General features: G+C 49.2%; 1 protein-coding gene across 1 annotated transcript in view; it reads left to right on the top strand.

The window, feature by feature from the left end:
• The window catches only part of LOC119437815 (sodium-dependent multivitamin transporter-like), a 52446-nt gene that overhangs the window by 22251 nt on the left and 16373 nt on the right, over positions 1 to 13822 (top strand). The window contains exons 8-10 of the mRNA XM_049660118.1: positions 6178 to 6307; positions 10367 to 10455; positions 13009 to 13118. Coding sequence (XP_049516075.1) covers positions 6178 to 6307; positions 10367 to 10455; positions 13009 to 13118 — 329 coding nt within the window. The remainder of the gene's footprint in view (positions 1 to 6177; positions 6308 to 10366; positions 10456 to 13008; positions 13119 to 13822) is intronic.

Here is a 13822-nt window from a genome sequence, read left to right as displayed (position 1 = left end):
GGCTCTTGTGCGTTTCGCATGCCGGGGGTGCAGGACTTCTTCAGAGAGCTGAAGCATGACATCTTGCGTGGATAGATTCCCGCGAAAGCCAATCATTGTGTGAGGGAAGAGATTAGGCGTTTGCATATGGTGTTGGAGTCTTTCTAGTATGACATGTTCGAAGAGCTTACCGAGACATCAGGTGAGTGAAATCGGCCGTAGATTTTTGAAATCTAGCAGCTTGCCTGGCTTGGGAATAAATGTGATCTTTGCATGAGTCCACTGTGGTGGGAGAGTTCCTGCGGCTCAGTGCGAGTTAAAGAGTTGGGTGATCGCCTGTATCGATCTGTCATCAAGGTTTCGAAGAGCTTTGTTGGTGATCTTATCCTCCCCTGGGGCAAATGTGGTTCTGAGCTTATGTAAGGCTGCCCGGACTTCTCAGACAGTGATGTCTGCACCCAGTTCTGGGTTGTCCTGGCCGATATAAGGAGGTAAGGGGACCCTTGTGCTGTCCGCCAGATATTGGGTTTGCAGAGAGTCCAGCAGTGCTTGGTCTTCCGCAGGGTTGTTGTGAAGCAACTGCGAAATACTCTTGCGCTGTTGGATCTTGTTGTTTTCGGGGTTTAGCAGGCATCGCAGGAATGACCACGTGTTATTTAGGCCCAAATTGACACTCATGCGTTCGCACAGCTGCCCCCACTGTTGGCGTGTTAGGTTTGTCGCGTGCTCTTCTATTTCCTTGACAAGGGCCGCGATTCTGGTTTTGAGTTTGCGATTGTGCTTATTGGCTAGCAAGCGTTTCTGTAAACTGTTGTGCGCCTCCCACATGTGTAACAGCGTACTGTCTGCGAGTTCTGAGTCTGATGTGGTTGGTACCTGGGATGTGACCTTTGTGGCGTCTCCCAGCAGCTGCTGCACCCACGTGTCGAGATTATCGATGGTTTCAGGTGCGGTTGCTCTAATCTTGCGAAACCTGTCCCAGTCAGTAATGGCGACTTGGCGGCGTTGTGTCTTAGAGAGCGTGCGAGTAGGGATACAGATGCTGAGGATAAAGTGGTCACTGCCCAATGAATTTAGCGTGTTGAGCCATGTAGCATTGGGTATGTGCTTAGTGAGAGTAAGGTCCGGGTTTGTGTTATGTTGGACACTGTTGCCTATCCTTCTGGGAAAATTGAGATCATTGAGGAGCGAGAGCCCCTCATTTTGATGAATGTCCATAGAGTGGTACCTTTCCTGCAGTTCTTTTTGTATCCCCAGCTAGTATGATTTGCGTTGAAGTCGCCCACTATTACTAATGGGTTCCTTCCGCAGATGTCTAAAGTTTTGCGTATCGCCGTTAGTAGCGGGGACGCAGGGCCCTTGGGGGGCCTGTAGATGTTGAGCACAAAAAGACTGGTGTCGTGTCTCTGTCGGGGAAGGAGTTCTACGAGCACTCCATCAATGTCCGGAATTTGAAGTGGATGGAGCGTAGCTGCATAATTTCGGTGTACCAATGTGGCTACCCTGATGGAGGTCGCATGGGCTGTCTCGAAAGGTGTGTAATTAAGGAGCTTCGCGGACCCTTGTGTTTCCTGAAGTGCTATGATTGTGGGTGTTTGATTTGTGGGCAGGGACTGTAGGTGGAGTTGGAGGTTGCTGCGCTTAGCCCTGTAACTCCGGCAGTTCCACTGCCATACCACTGCCCCGTTAAGGCGTACTGCCATGACGATGACTGTGGAGGGATTCGGCTACGGAGGCCAATGCTATAGAATTTGAAGGTAGCAGCCCATTGAGCTGAGTTTGTATTTGAGACACGGTTGCTTCCTGGGTGACCTGCCGTGGCTCGAGCGCCGTGAGTCTATTAGCTATGTTTCTAGGGCCGCCACCGTCGACTTGCTTTCGCAAGCAAAAGGAGACGGCGGAGGAAAGAGTAGATGGCGGTACTTTTACTATATAGGGATTTTACAGAAGCCCGCTTGACGCGAAACGACGTTATGCTGTGGTTTTCGGGGCTACATTAACTACGATTGCAGATTGTACGTTCAGGCGTCACGTTTAGACGTGAAACGCGTTAAAGTCGGTGAGAGCGGGCCGCCTGCTAAAACTGCATTGAAACGAAAACTTGTTGTAGCATCATTGCTTTGGAACATTGCAGCATTATAGCATTATCTTTGGAACCGTACAATATCCACGCGCCTTACTTTGGTATCGGATTGTAGAGGAAAGAAGCCATTACTCGATCATTCATTGGTCGCGTGCACAGATGGCGCCGTTGTTGGGACACGTATGACGCAATCGGAGCTAAATTTGGCCTGTCGCTAGGTGTTCAGATAGGCACAACTCGGCAATACGTTTGTCGATACGAGCGGGAGAGGTCGCGTCTGAGAGAGGTCGCTCAGCCATAGTAGGTATAATTCATCAAGCTCAAACCTGTATACGTTAGATACGGCTTACAAATGTGAAATTTATTGCAGGAATGTGATGGTTTCTCGGCTAGGATGCCCTCGCGTTCGATACGTTGGGTCAAGAAATGGCGTGGGGAGACTCCTTAAGCAAGACAGAGGGATGGGAATTCGCGCCCACTACCTTTAACCACAGCGGGCCCACTATGATTAGGGAGCGAGCATGATGGCAGGAGTATACCGTAGGATCTCCAATAACTGTATTACAATTTAAACATGCAGGCTTTATAATGCGTGAAAAATGTCACGTGCGTATTTGGTTACGTCATTTCAGTACATGCCGATGCGCACTAAGCAATACGCACAAGAAGTTTCACGTAACCCACTGCGGCTGCGTCCCCGATACAGCCTACCCGCTTTTTTGTGTATGCTAAGCCGCTTGGGTAAGCTGTTTCTAAAGCTTCCTAATGTCCGTGCATTGCCTGACCATAGTACGACTCTAAGGCTGATGAACTTATCTTAGACTCCAAAGCGAGGCTACAAAGGTACGCATGGTAATTCGGCATTTTCGATTTATATAACGTAGTGGAAAACTACAGGACGTATGCGTGGATGCGCTCGGGTGTCAGTCGCGGATGAATTAAGTACTTTTTTTTTCTAGATATGCCATGACGGGTTGCCCTTTAAGCGGTCTTTAAGCATTGAACTTTTAAGAGAAATGCATGAAAGAACATTTTAGCCCTCATGCTCGGTGCTGGATACACACTGCACTTCACATTGCACGTAGAGAAACATTCACTAAGAAATAATAGAACACACAAAGCAAGAGAGATAGAAAAAAAAAAAACTGGCTCCAATCCACGCAGTGAAGGTGGTTGGACAGCGAAGCTGTAAACGACATCCACAACGATTACCATTGTGACGTCACTTGAATTCACACACGTGGCTCTACAAAGAGTGAAACCAGAGATAACTGAAATGTACTTAACCACACCCATTATTCACAACGACATTATATTCACGCTGTTCTTTTGGCGTCTTTACTTTCCGTGGTCTACCCATGGTAGTCTGGAATGAACTGAATGAGTTGCTAGACCGTAGTGACGTCACTTCGTGATTTCTATGCTGTTGGGTTCACTTCTATGCTGTTGAGTTCACTCGGAGTAGCTTACGCAACCGTAATCTTTACCGGGAAGGAACGTTGTAAATGACACCCACAACGATTATCCATTGTGACGCCACTTGAATTCACACACGTGGCTCTACAAAGAGTGGAGCCAGAGACACTGGTTTCACGAGGGTTTTTAATGACGTCAACCCCTTTTGAAGCAACTGCAAACCTAATTTTACCGGAATGCATCGGAGGGTGTTCCCATTGTTCCCACACGCCTTATCATCCATCATGTGGTTTTGATGCTTCTTTTGTGGTTTTTATTTTGAAAACGAGTGCTGAGTTGTATGCTGTATGCCTGATTTCAAAGTAGATATGCTGTTTGTATTGAATTTTGAGCCGGGCGTTTTTTGATTATGCCGACACGAAAATTTCCTTGGCTGGTGGAATGAATGAATGAAAGACTATTCAAAAGGAAAAAAGGGAATCGGTCATAGAGTCTTATGGGTGGGGCCCTCCGTCCAGGGATTCACTGGCCTTCGCCGCCCGCCGGACTTGATCTAGAAGTGATAGTTGCACTCCCAGGTCCGAACTGGCAAGCTGTGCCTCCCACTGCTCCGTACTAAGTATTCTATGATTGCCTAAACTAGAGTTCAGGTCTCTCGGCTTCCACGCGCATCCCTACGAAACGTGGTAGAGTGTCGGCCTACCTCCGCACCACGGAAATTTAGCCGGGTAAAGTGCTGGATCTATAGCGCGTAATTTTAACAGATGCGGATATACGTCCGTCTGTATCCTTCTTAGGTAAGTCGCCTCTTCTCCGCTTAGGGACTTGTGAGGCGTTCCATACTTTTCGCGCGTGAAACGCTGGTGAGCAAGAATCTCTTTGGCTAGAATTGGAACGGGCGACAATCGGGGGTCAGAGAGCGCCGCTCGGGTACTAAACTTGCTAGCTAACACGTCCGCCCTCTCGTTACCCTCGAGCCCGGCATGGCCCATGCACCAAATCAACCTGTGGCATTGGGTCGGTGTGGGTTCGAGCAGCCTTAAGGCTGCGGCAGGTATTCTACGGGCCATGAAGAGCCGGCAGGCTTCCTGCGAGTCCGATAATATTATGGATGGCACTCCCATACGCTTCTGAAACCGTAATACTAGGGCTGTAGCCGTGGCCTCGGCCTTCGTAGCCGAGGTGGTTCACAAGGAAGCGCTAGTGATTAATTGCAAATCCTGGTTTACGGCTGTGATTACGTGGCGGTGCATATCGTATCTGGCTGCGTCGACATACACGGCACTGCAGTCTGTTCCGAATTGTTTACAGAGCCATTTGAATCTTGATGGTATGTCTGGCCTCGTGGTAGTAGTGGTGCATGTTTTTTGGCGCCGGTGCCACGGCGATTCGTTCCCGAACGTCGGGCGGCACGTCCTCCAACGCCTCGTCGAGATGCTGGGGGTGGGGCGGGGCTCCTATCCTGGTGAGGATTTCCCTACCCACTGAGGCTTTACTGAGACGGTCCCTCTGAGAAATGAGTGCCGCTGCCCTGAGTTCCGCATAGGTGTTATGGATACCTAACGCTAGGAGCCTCTCCGTTGGTGTACTGAATGGCAGCCCGAGGGTCGCTTTGTAGGCGCTTCTATAATTAAGGCGTATACAGCTTCGCTGTAAAAATTTCACCGACGATTACAATTCTTTCTAATGTGAAATTTGAGCGCAACTCTATGCGTGCTTTCATTTCGCAATATATTGGCTGGCGCGGACAATCTTTATCGTGCGGAACTTTGCAAACGGAGCGATGTGTGGCGCGACTGCCTCGCTAACCTGGAGATCGCGAGAGGCAGCGCGTGGGCGACGCGTAGGCGCGATTCACAGCAGCCGCCGCAGATAACCTCCCAGACGACGCCCGCTACTCTGGCGCCTTCTCGTAGCCATCGGCGCCGCAGTGCGCGTCTTGCACTGCAATACGCTTTTCTTCTCCGCGTTCGCTCTTTCATCCGCTGCGTTAGTTCGCTCGGTTACGCTGACGCTCGCCGCAGGAACGGGCGCCTAAGAGCTGTGTTCTAAAAAAGAGGAGTCAAGATTTACGGCCCCTTATCCCGTGTCCTGGGAACCTGACTTCGCCGATGCACTTTCTTGTGGCAAGGTTGCGCGACAATGCTTCCATCTTTTACTTGATCTTTCCATTGGTTGCCTTTCAGATATGCGCAGGAGTGCACGTTGTTGTGTTCCGTTGCTGTTAGTATGCCTATGTCACACTAATACTTGCATGCTCAGATAGCTGCTGTGCTTCATGCGCTATATTAATTGGCAAGAAATGAATGAACGCTGTAGTCCCGCCGGGGTGGCTCAGTCAGCTAAGGCGTTGCGCTGCTGAGCACGAGGTCGCGGGATCGAATCCCTGCCCCGGCGGCCGCATTTCGATGGAGGCGAAATGCAAGAACACCCGTGTGCTTGCGTTGTAATACACGTTAAAGAACCCAGCTGGTAAAAATTAATCCGGAGCCCTCCACTACGGCGTGCCTCATAATCAGAACTGGTTTTGGCGCATAAAACCCCGGAAAGAAGAATGGACGTTGTAGGCCATAGAGTTAGTGCATGCAATAGACTGATGCTTTGTTGACGTCGAGAGCCAATTTCTGCTTCCGTATTTTTTAGTTATTTCTCCTCAAGGTGGCTCTGCAGTGATTTCGCTGTCTGTGGATGCATTTCAGGGTAGCGTACAGAGGGTGCGCACTAGCCAGTGTCTTTCTCCTAGTAGTGGGAGTTATGGCACTGTCACTCGTCTACTGGCACAGAGACTGCGATCCAGTTTTGGCCGGAGCTATCGCCAGATATGATCAGGTGAGCAGTCGTATGTTCATAACGCTAAACAAGACGTAGATAAATAATCAAGTATAAAAGCAGTGCCCATTTGCCTTTTGTATCTGTGCGGTACTATTCTAGGTACTTTACGTTTAACAGTCTGGTGGTGTCAGTCGATGTTCACGCGTTAGATTACCGCCTAACGTACAAAGTCCACGAGAAAGACTGTAGCAATTAAGGAGTGAGCTCGGTAGTAGCTGTTGAAGCTTTCCAGTCCATGGCTTGCTTTGTGACTAGTTGGAATAGCATACAAAAATATAGAATACAGCGCTGCAGAGTTAAGACAGACACACAACGTGAATACAAGCACAGACGATGAAGCGCTTCTATCAACCAGAAACGTTTCTGCTAACGAGTTCACTTCCCCTATGTTCTTTCATAATAAATTAGCTGATAGAAGCACTTCATTGCCTGTGCTCGTGTTCCCGTTGACTGTCTTGACACTGCAGCGCTGTATTCTAATTGTATAAGGGAACTACTTCTTTCATCTACTTTTATTCTTGCCAGTCAACGCTCTTCAGTAGCCGATTCTAGTGACAACATAAACAAGGCGCCGCTCGGGCCAATGATGAAGCGCAAAAAGGAATACAACTGAAATGACATTGCTGTATACATTATCCAGACGCGTGCATGCATACTATATGTGATGCATTATGTATTTGCTCTGATACTTACGTGGTTGCTCCAACTATTAATTCATCTCGTCTCGTGGTGCCGATCCTCGGCGTGCCCATTGTCGAGTGAGCGAATGACACAGCAGCCGACTCTTCAGGCAGGCAAGTGCCCAACAGGGTTTATTCAGCCCTTATATAGCCGTGGATGCTGTGCTGCCATCCAGCGGTACTGACGAGTACACTACATCCTCCCTTCGGTAAAACCAAACAATAAAACAGAGGAACTCGTACTCCGGCCTACCGGTGCATACGTGGGCGGAGCCACCGACTTAGCCTGGAGGCTTTTGTCCTCCGGCCCTAGTTTCTCTGGACCAAAATTAAGTTCTTGCCATGCCATGCCCTCGTACACCGGAAGAAAGCGTTCATCTAAGGTCGACCCTTCTCGGCCTGTGGTTCTTTCTGCCGTACCTTGAGACGCGTGGCGTAGAAGTAGAACCGCGGGGTACCTCTGCAGTGGAGTTGCTTTCTCGAGGCGATGCGGTTCTCCGGTCTTCGGCTGCTCGAGCAGCTCTCGGCGTTGCTGTGGACATGGCGGTCTGTGCCGCCGCGGGAGTTCCAGGTGGGCTGGTAGTGCATTCCGCAGGACGTCCCGTCGTTGGTGCCAGGTGCATCCGGTTGCACTGGAGTATACCCGTCGGAGTCTCCACCACGTAGGAGCGGGGGCGTTGAGCTGGCCCCATGACGGTCACGGGAGAGTTGACGTCCCGTACCCAGTCCCGCTCGCCGGCCTGAAGAGGCCGTAGTGTGCGAGCCGCGTGTCTTCGGTTGAAGTTGGATGCTTGGCGCCTCCAGTTGTCTTGGTCACGCCAGGCGAATGGTACCGACGGGGGCCAGGCTGACTCCAGCTGGTGCGACGTCTTCGGTACCCGGGTCTGTAGGCGCCTGCCCATGAGCAGCTGAGCAGGGCTCACTCCGTTTACCCCATGGGTGTCCCGGTATGCCAGAAGCACCAGGTAGGGTTCATGTGCCTTCCGCAGCAGGTCCTTCACCATCCTCACCATCCGTTCCAACTCCTCGTTCGACTGTGGAAAACGGGGGCTGCTTGTGACGTGGCGGAAGCCGTAGGACTCGGCGAAGGCGGAGAACTCTCTTGCAGCAAACTGAGGACCGTTTTCACTGCGCACCAGTCTCGGGATCCCATTGGGCGCGAAGACGCTCTTGATAGCGTTGATGACAGCAGGTGCTGTTGTCGAGCGCAGACTGATGACTTGCGGAAAGCATGGCCGGTAATCCACCAAGAAGGACGTAGTCCTGGCCGTTCAGATGAAAAAGATCGACGCCCACCTCTTCCCAGGGACGAGTTGGAGTGGTTGACGGCAGCATGGTCTCCAAAACGCTGCACCCTTAGCCCGCTTGCACAAAACTCTTAAATCCAGTCTGTCCCGTTTCCAGAGCGATTTCAGTCTTTATGGAGTCTTAAGATTCTTTAGGCGGTCACGAGCCTTGCGCTCGTTATCAGTGTCTTCGTGTTGGCGAACGTGCGTGAGCGCTTCGTGCAACTAGCTAACTTGAGTTTCGACAAAGCTGGTGAGAGAGCTTGCGGTCAAGCAAGCCCACGAGAAAACGGTCTCGGACGAGCTGCTCTTCGACGTCGGGCTAGTAGTAGTTGCAGCGCTTGACCATCGTCTTGAGCGCAGTGTAAATGCGTCGGCCGTCTCACCCGGTTGCTGCGTACGGCGGTGAAAGCGTACTGACTCGTACATCTCATTCGGCGGGTGGACGAAGTGGTCGGTGAACGCCTTCTTCACGGCGGCGACGTCCTTCAGGTCCGCCTCTCCCGGCGTGGTGGACGCGAGGACAACCCTGGATTGTGGGCCCATGCAGTAGATTATAGAGCGCACCTGGACCTCCGTCGGAGCGGCGTAGAGTCCGGTGGCGAATGAGTAGTCTTCGTACTGCAGCAGCCATGTGGGCCAGGAGCTGGGATTGTCAAAGTCAAACGCCGGCGGAGGACGCAGCTGGGCCATGCCGTGTAGAAACGCCCGGAGCGGCCGACGAAACAGCGGATGTCCCGGCAGAGCCTTCACCGGTGGCCATGGCGTAGGGAAGGTGACTTCTTCGACTGGAGAGCGGCGGTGGCGGGGCCAGGCCGTGTGTCGAAGACGCAAGCATGGGATCAGCCGAGGTGGATCCCGCCCACTTCTGACACCATGTTGAGCGAGCGAATGACACAGCAGCCGACTCTTCAGGCGGGCAAGTGCCCAACAGGGTTTATTCAGCCCTTATATAGCCGTGGATGCTGTGCTGCCATCCATCGGTACTGCCGTACACTCCATACACTAGTGACTCTCATAGTTCTGTAGGTCATTCACGGCTTTTCTCGGATCGCGGCCAGGTAACCGCGCAAAGCTCAACTTTGATAAAGCTGGGGTGTGGCTAAAACTGTGCCTGTATATACAGGGTGTCCCAACTATCATGCACCAATATTTAGAAATACGGATATGCCACGTAGCTGGACAGAACCAAGGTAATGTTGTTTGCCGTCGCTTGGAGATACTCAGATTATCTTTTGCATTCCGCCTAATTACATAATTAGTCCTAATTAATTAATCAACTTCTCAAATGTAATAATTAGATGAAAAGTGTCTACGGGAAAATTGTAGAGAAACATGAAAAACACCCGATACAGCTTTCTATGGCTCTATACGGGCTGCATAAAAGTGTTTTTCCGAGCGTGAAAAAGCCGGCGAATACACGTGAAATGGCCGCGCGGCTGGCCACTCGAGGCCCTTTGCGTGTATTTGCGGGCCTTCTTTCACGCTCGAAAAAACACATTTATATAGCACGTATATGCCATCTTGAAGTTAACCACGAGTTGATTTTTCAAAAGCCTACATATAAAGAAAGCTAACTACAGAACATATTGGCAGGCGGTGTTTAACGTCCCAAAAGCAGGCACATGTTTTGGGAGCCACCATGCTGGAGTGCTCCGGCATTATTTTAACTACCCGAAGGGCTTCCTTTACCACGCACCCAAAGCACGGTACACGAGCCTATTTGCATTCTGCCCGCATCGCTATGCCCACTGCCATGGCAGGGAATCAAACCCGCAACTTGGGTGAACAGCAACAGAACGACATAGCTCCATGAGCCAGCGCGCCTGGTCAAAAATATTATCCAGATTGCCAAAGTGAGGTGCGATAAACTATTGCTGTTATTTCAAAAAGCTGCCCATATTTTCTACGCTATTGCGTTTTATTTTTAGCCGCTGTTTAATACGTTGTTGATGTCCCCTACGTGAACGCAACATGGATTTTTCTTTGTAACTAGCAAGAAGTACTTTCCTCACTGCCTACGAATACGCAAGCCAAGACATCCGTCATTCTGCAAATTTGTGCATTTATTTATCTTCATTTATTTTAAGATTGTGCCCTACCACATCAACGAGAATCTTTCCGGATTGGTCGGATTGCGTGGCGTCTTTCTTGCCGGTGTCACTGGGGCAGCGACTAGGTAAGTCTATAGGCGCTTCACTACTTCCTCTTTATTAGTTATTAAACATGTGAACTTTGACCACAAAAAGAGCGGGCTATTCAAACATTATAGCTATGAAAAACAATAAAAACAAGAAAGATAATGAAAATACCGAACACTGAAAAGTCTATAACAAAATAGCAAAATACAGATAGAGCAAGTCCACGGATACACCGATTCAATTACCGTCCAACTGCCTCTCTAAGCCTTTCCCGTTTGTCATGGGTTACATTGTTTGACAATCACCGACTACAAGAACAACACAAGCCCGAACAGTTCATAGGGACATAGAAGAACTAAATAATGCATAAAAACTACTGTCCACAACAAATTTATCAAGTGATTGTCCCCGAGAAAATTCCGTAGAGACTTGAGAGTTAACCTCTGCTTGTTGAAGCACGACCAGGCTCCAAGCTTTTTTGTATAGAAAAAGGGCGCCTATATAAAGAGATCAGATGACTGCGAAATATCTTGCCAGTTCGTAAGCGGGAATGCCTGAACTTTTTGTTGCTCAACGCGTCGTAAGAAACCGCTCTATATATGAACAATCAAGCAGTTTGTTGACCGCCAGACAACTTATGAAGCCAATCACTAGGCAAAAGGACCCGCCGTGGTTGCTCAGTGGCTATGGTGTTGGGCTGCTGAGCACGAGGTCGCGGGATCGAATCCCGGCCACGGCGGCCGCATTTCGATGGGGGCGAAATGCGAAAACACCCGTGTACTTAGATTTAGGTGCAAGTTAAAGAACCCCAGGTGGTCCAAATTTCCGGAGTCCCCCACTACGGCGTGCCTCATAATCAGAACTGGTTTTGGCACGTAAAACCCCATAATTTAATTTAACTAGGCAAAAGAAAAGTTGAACTATGTATGTGGTTATCGGAGTACCATATTTGAATTAGTCTAGGTTATTGTAAAACAATGTACCCATGATAAATGGGAAGCACTTAGAGAAACAGTTGGACGGTAATTGAATCGGTGTGTGTGTTCAGCCATCAGCGTTTGTACAAGTTTTCTACACGTCGCGTGTACCGCCGTGTACACAGCCCCATCATGTGCTCTCAAGAGGGTGCCCGTGAGTTGATCTGAGAGACTGACCTGTTTTGACGCTTCTTCCATGCTAGCCTATTACTCAATTTATTTTTGAAAATTATTTAAATTATGGCGTTTTACGTGCCAGAACCACGACCTGATCACGAGGCACGCCGTATAGTGGGTGAATCCTTCTGAATTTGTCCACATAGGCTTTTAAACATGCACCCAAATCTAAGTCCTTCTTCTTTTCTGGAATTTCACGTGCCAAAACCAGTTCTGATTATGAGGCACACCGTAGTGGAGGGCTCCGGATGAATTTCGACAACCTGGGGTTCTTTAACGTACACTACAACGCAAGCAGACGGGCGTTTTTACATTTCGCCCCCATCGAAATGCGGCCGCTGCGGCTGGAATCGAACCCGCGACATCGTGCTTCGCAGCGCGACGTCATAGCCACGGAGCCAGCAGCGCGACGTCATAGCTCTGCCGATTCACACAACTTATTTCGCTTTACTTCACTGTCACCCAAGAATCAGTGCATACGTGCGTGTGCTCCGGTTTTGTACACTTATATACGATGTAGTGTATAACATGGGATGCCTGTTCACTGCCTGATTAAATGTGCCTGCGTGCGTGCATGCGTGTGTAGTTGTGTGCATGCGCGCGTGTGAATCGTGAACTTGTTTTGCTTGCGTATACTTTGGGCCCCTTAAAATGCCGGTGCAATCTTAAATGAAGAAAATCTCGGCGTATTACTTTTGGCAAAGGAATGGGCCGTAACATGAACCTGCAACGTGCACACGCACATACATGCGCTTATACACACGCATGAAAAGGAAAAAAAAAATACAACCCCCCGTGGTTGCTCAGTGGCTATGGTGTTGGGCTGTTGAGCACGAGGTCGCGGGATCGAATCCCGGCCACGGCGGCCGCATTTAGATGGGGGCGAAATGCGAAAACACCCGTGTACTTAGATTTAGGTGCACGTTAAAGAACCCCAGGCGGTCCAAATTTCCGGAGTCCCCCACTACGGCGTGCCTCATAATCAGACCGTGGTTTTGACACGTAAAACCCAATTTAATTGATTAATTAATTAAAAAATACATACGTTACACGAGGACTAATTCATTGCTTTCAAGTTAAGTCGAAGTTAACAGAAGTCTCGTTCTGCGCACAGTTCCGCATACGCGCAAGTCTTCGAAACCTGAAGCATGCTATGACTTAATAAAAGTGGCGAAACCAGCGTACGGTTACCCAGCACTCTAAGCTTCAAAATAGATTCCATTTCTGCTAAGAAGTAGGTCTAGAGTTAATATGTGAGAAGTTCCCATCTGCTTCGTGATGTTTGCAAGCTAACTTTAAGCAAAAAGGGTGCATGGTGCAGAAAACATTCGGCTGGAGTAAATGCAACAGGGTTTTCACGGGAATGAGATCACGCAGTCTCAATTGGTTTGTGGTTGGATCACGCAGTCATGATCTGTTTTGCTTTATTGTTTCCAGCACTGTGTCGTCGATCATAAATTCTCACGCTGCTATATTTTATGTTGACGTGATAACGCCGTACTTCCCCACGGCGACAAAACGTTCAAGCTACGTCATTTGCATCCTGGGTGAGTACACGTGGAATTGGGATTTGGAGCTTCTTGTACCATGCAACGTTACCTGAGTTTGAGTTTACAAACAAGAACAATGTACCATCGTGAATAAAATTGTATTTTCACAGCTTAATATGTATGTATGTATGTATGTATGTATGTATGTATGTATGTATGTATGTATGTATGTATGTATGTATGTATGTATGTATGTATGTATGTATGTATGTATGTATGTATGTATGTATGTCACCCGCCGGGGTGGGCTCAGTCAGCTAAGGCGTTGCTCTGCTGAGCACGAGGTCGCGGGATCAAATCCCGGCCCCGGCGGCCGCATTTCGGTGGAGGCGAAATGCAAAAACGCCCCTGTGCTTGCGTTGTAGTGCACGTTTAAGAACCCCAGGTGGTCGAAATTATTCCGGAGCCCTCCACTACGGCGTGCCTCATAATCAGAACTGGTTTTGGCACGTAAAAACCCAGAAAGAAGAAAAGATGTATGTATGTATGTATGTATGCATGTAGGGTGGGTTTGTTGTTATGTCAGATAATAACTTCTTGGAAAAATAGAACAGTTGTCCTGTGTGAGCGTCTGGGTTTGGTTAACCTTGCTAAAGGAGTCAACAAAAGCAAAAATAACACGCTGAAAGTGTGCTTTTCGGTGAAAACGCACAAGGAAGGCTTGCCTTTCAGAACAATAGTTACTGAAAAGGGATCGTGGC

This window comes from Dermacentor silvarum, chromosome 1 (genome assembly GCF_013339745.2).
Source record: "Dermacentor silvarum isolate Dsil-2018 chromosome 1, BIME_Dsil_1.4, whole genome shotgun sequence".
Classification (NCBI taxonomy): Eukaryota; Metazoa; Arthropoda; class Arachnida; order Ixodida; family Ixodidae; genus Dermacentor; species Dermacentor silvarum.
Note: the sequence above shows the minus strand (reverse complement) of the source record. Positions and strands in the feature narration are given on the sequence as shown.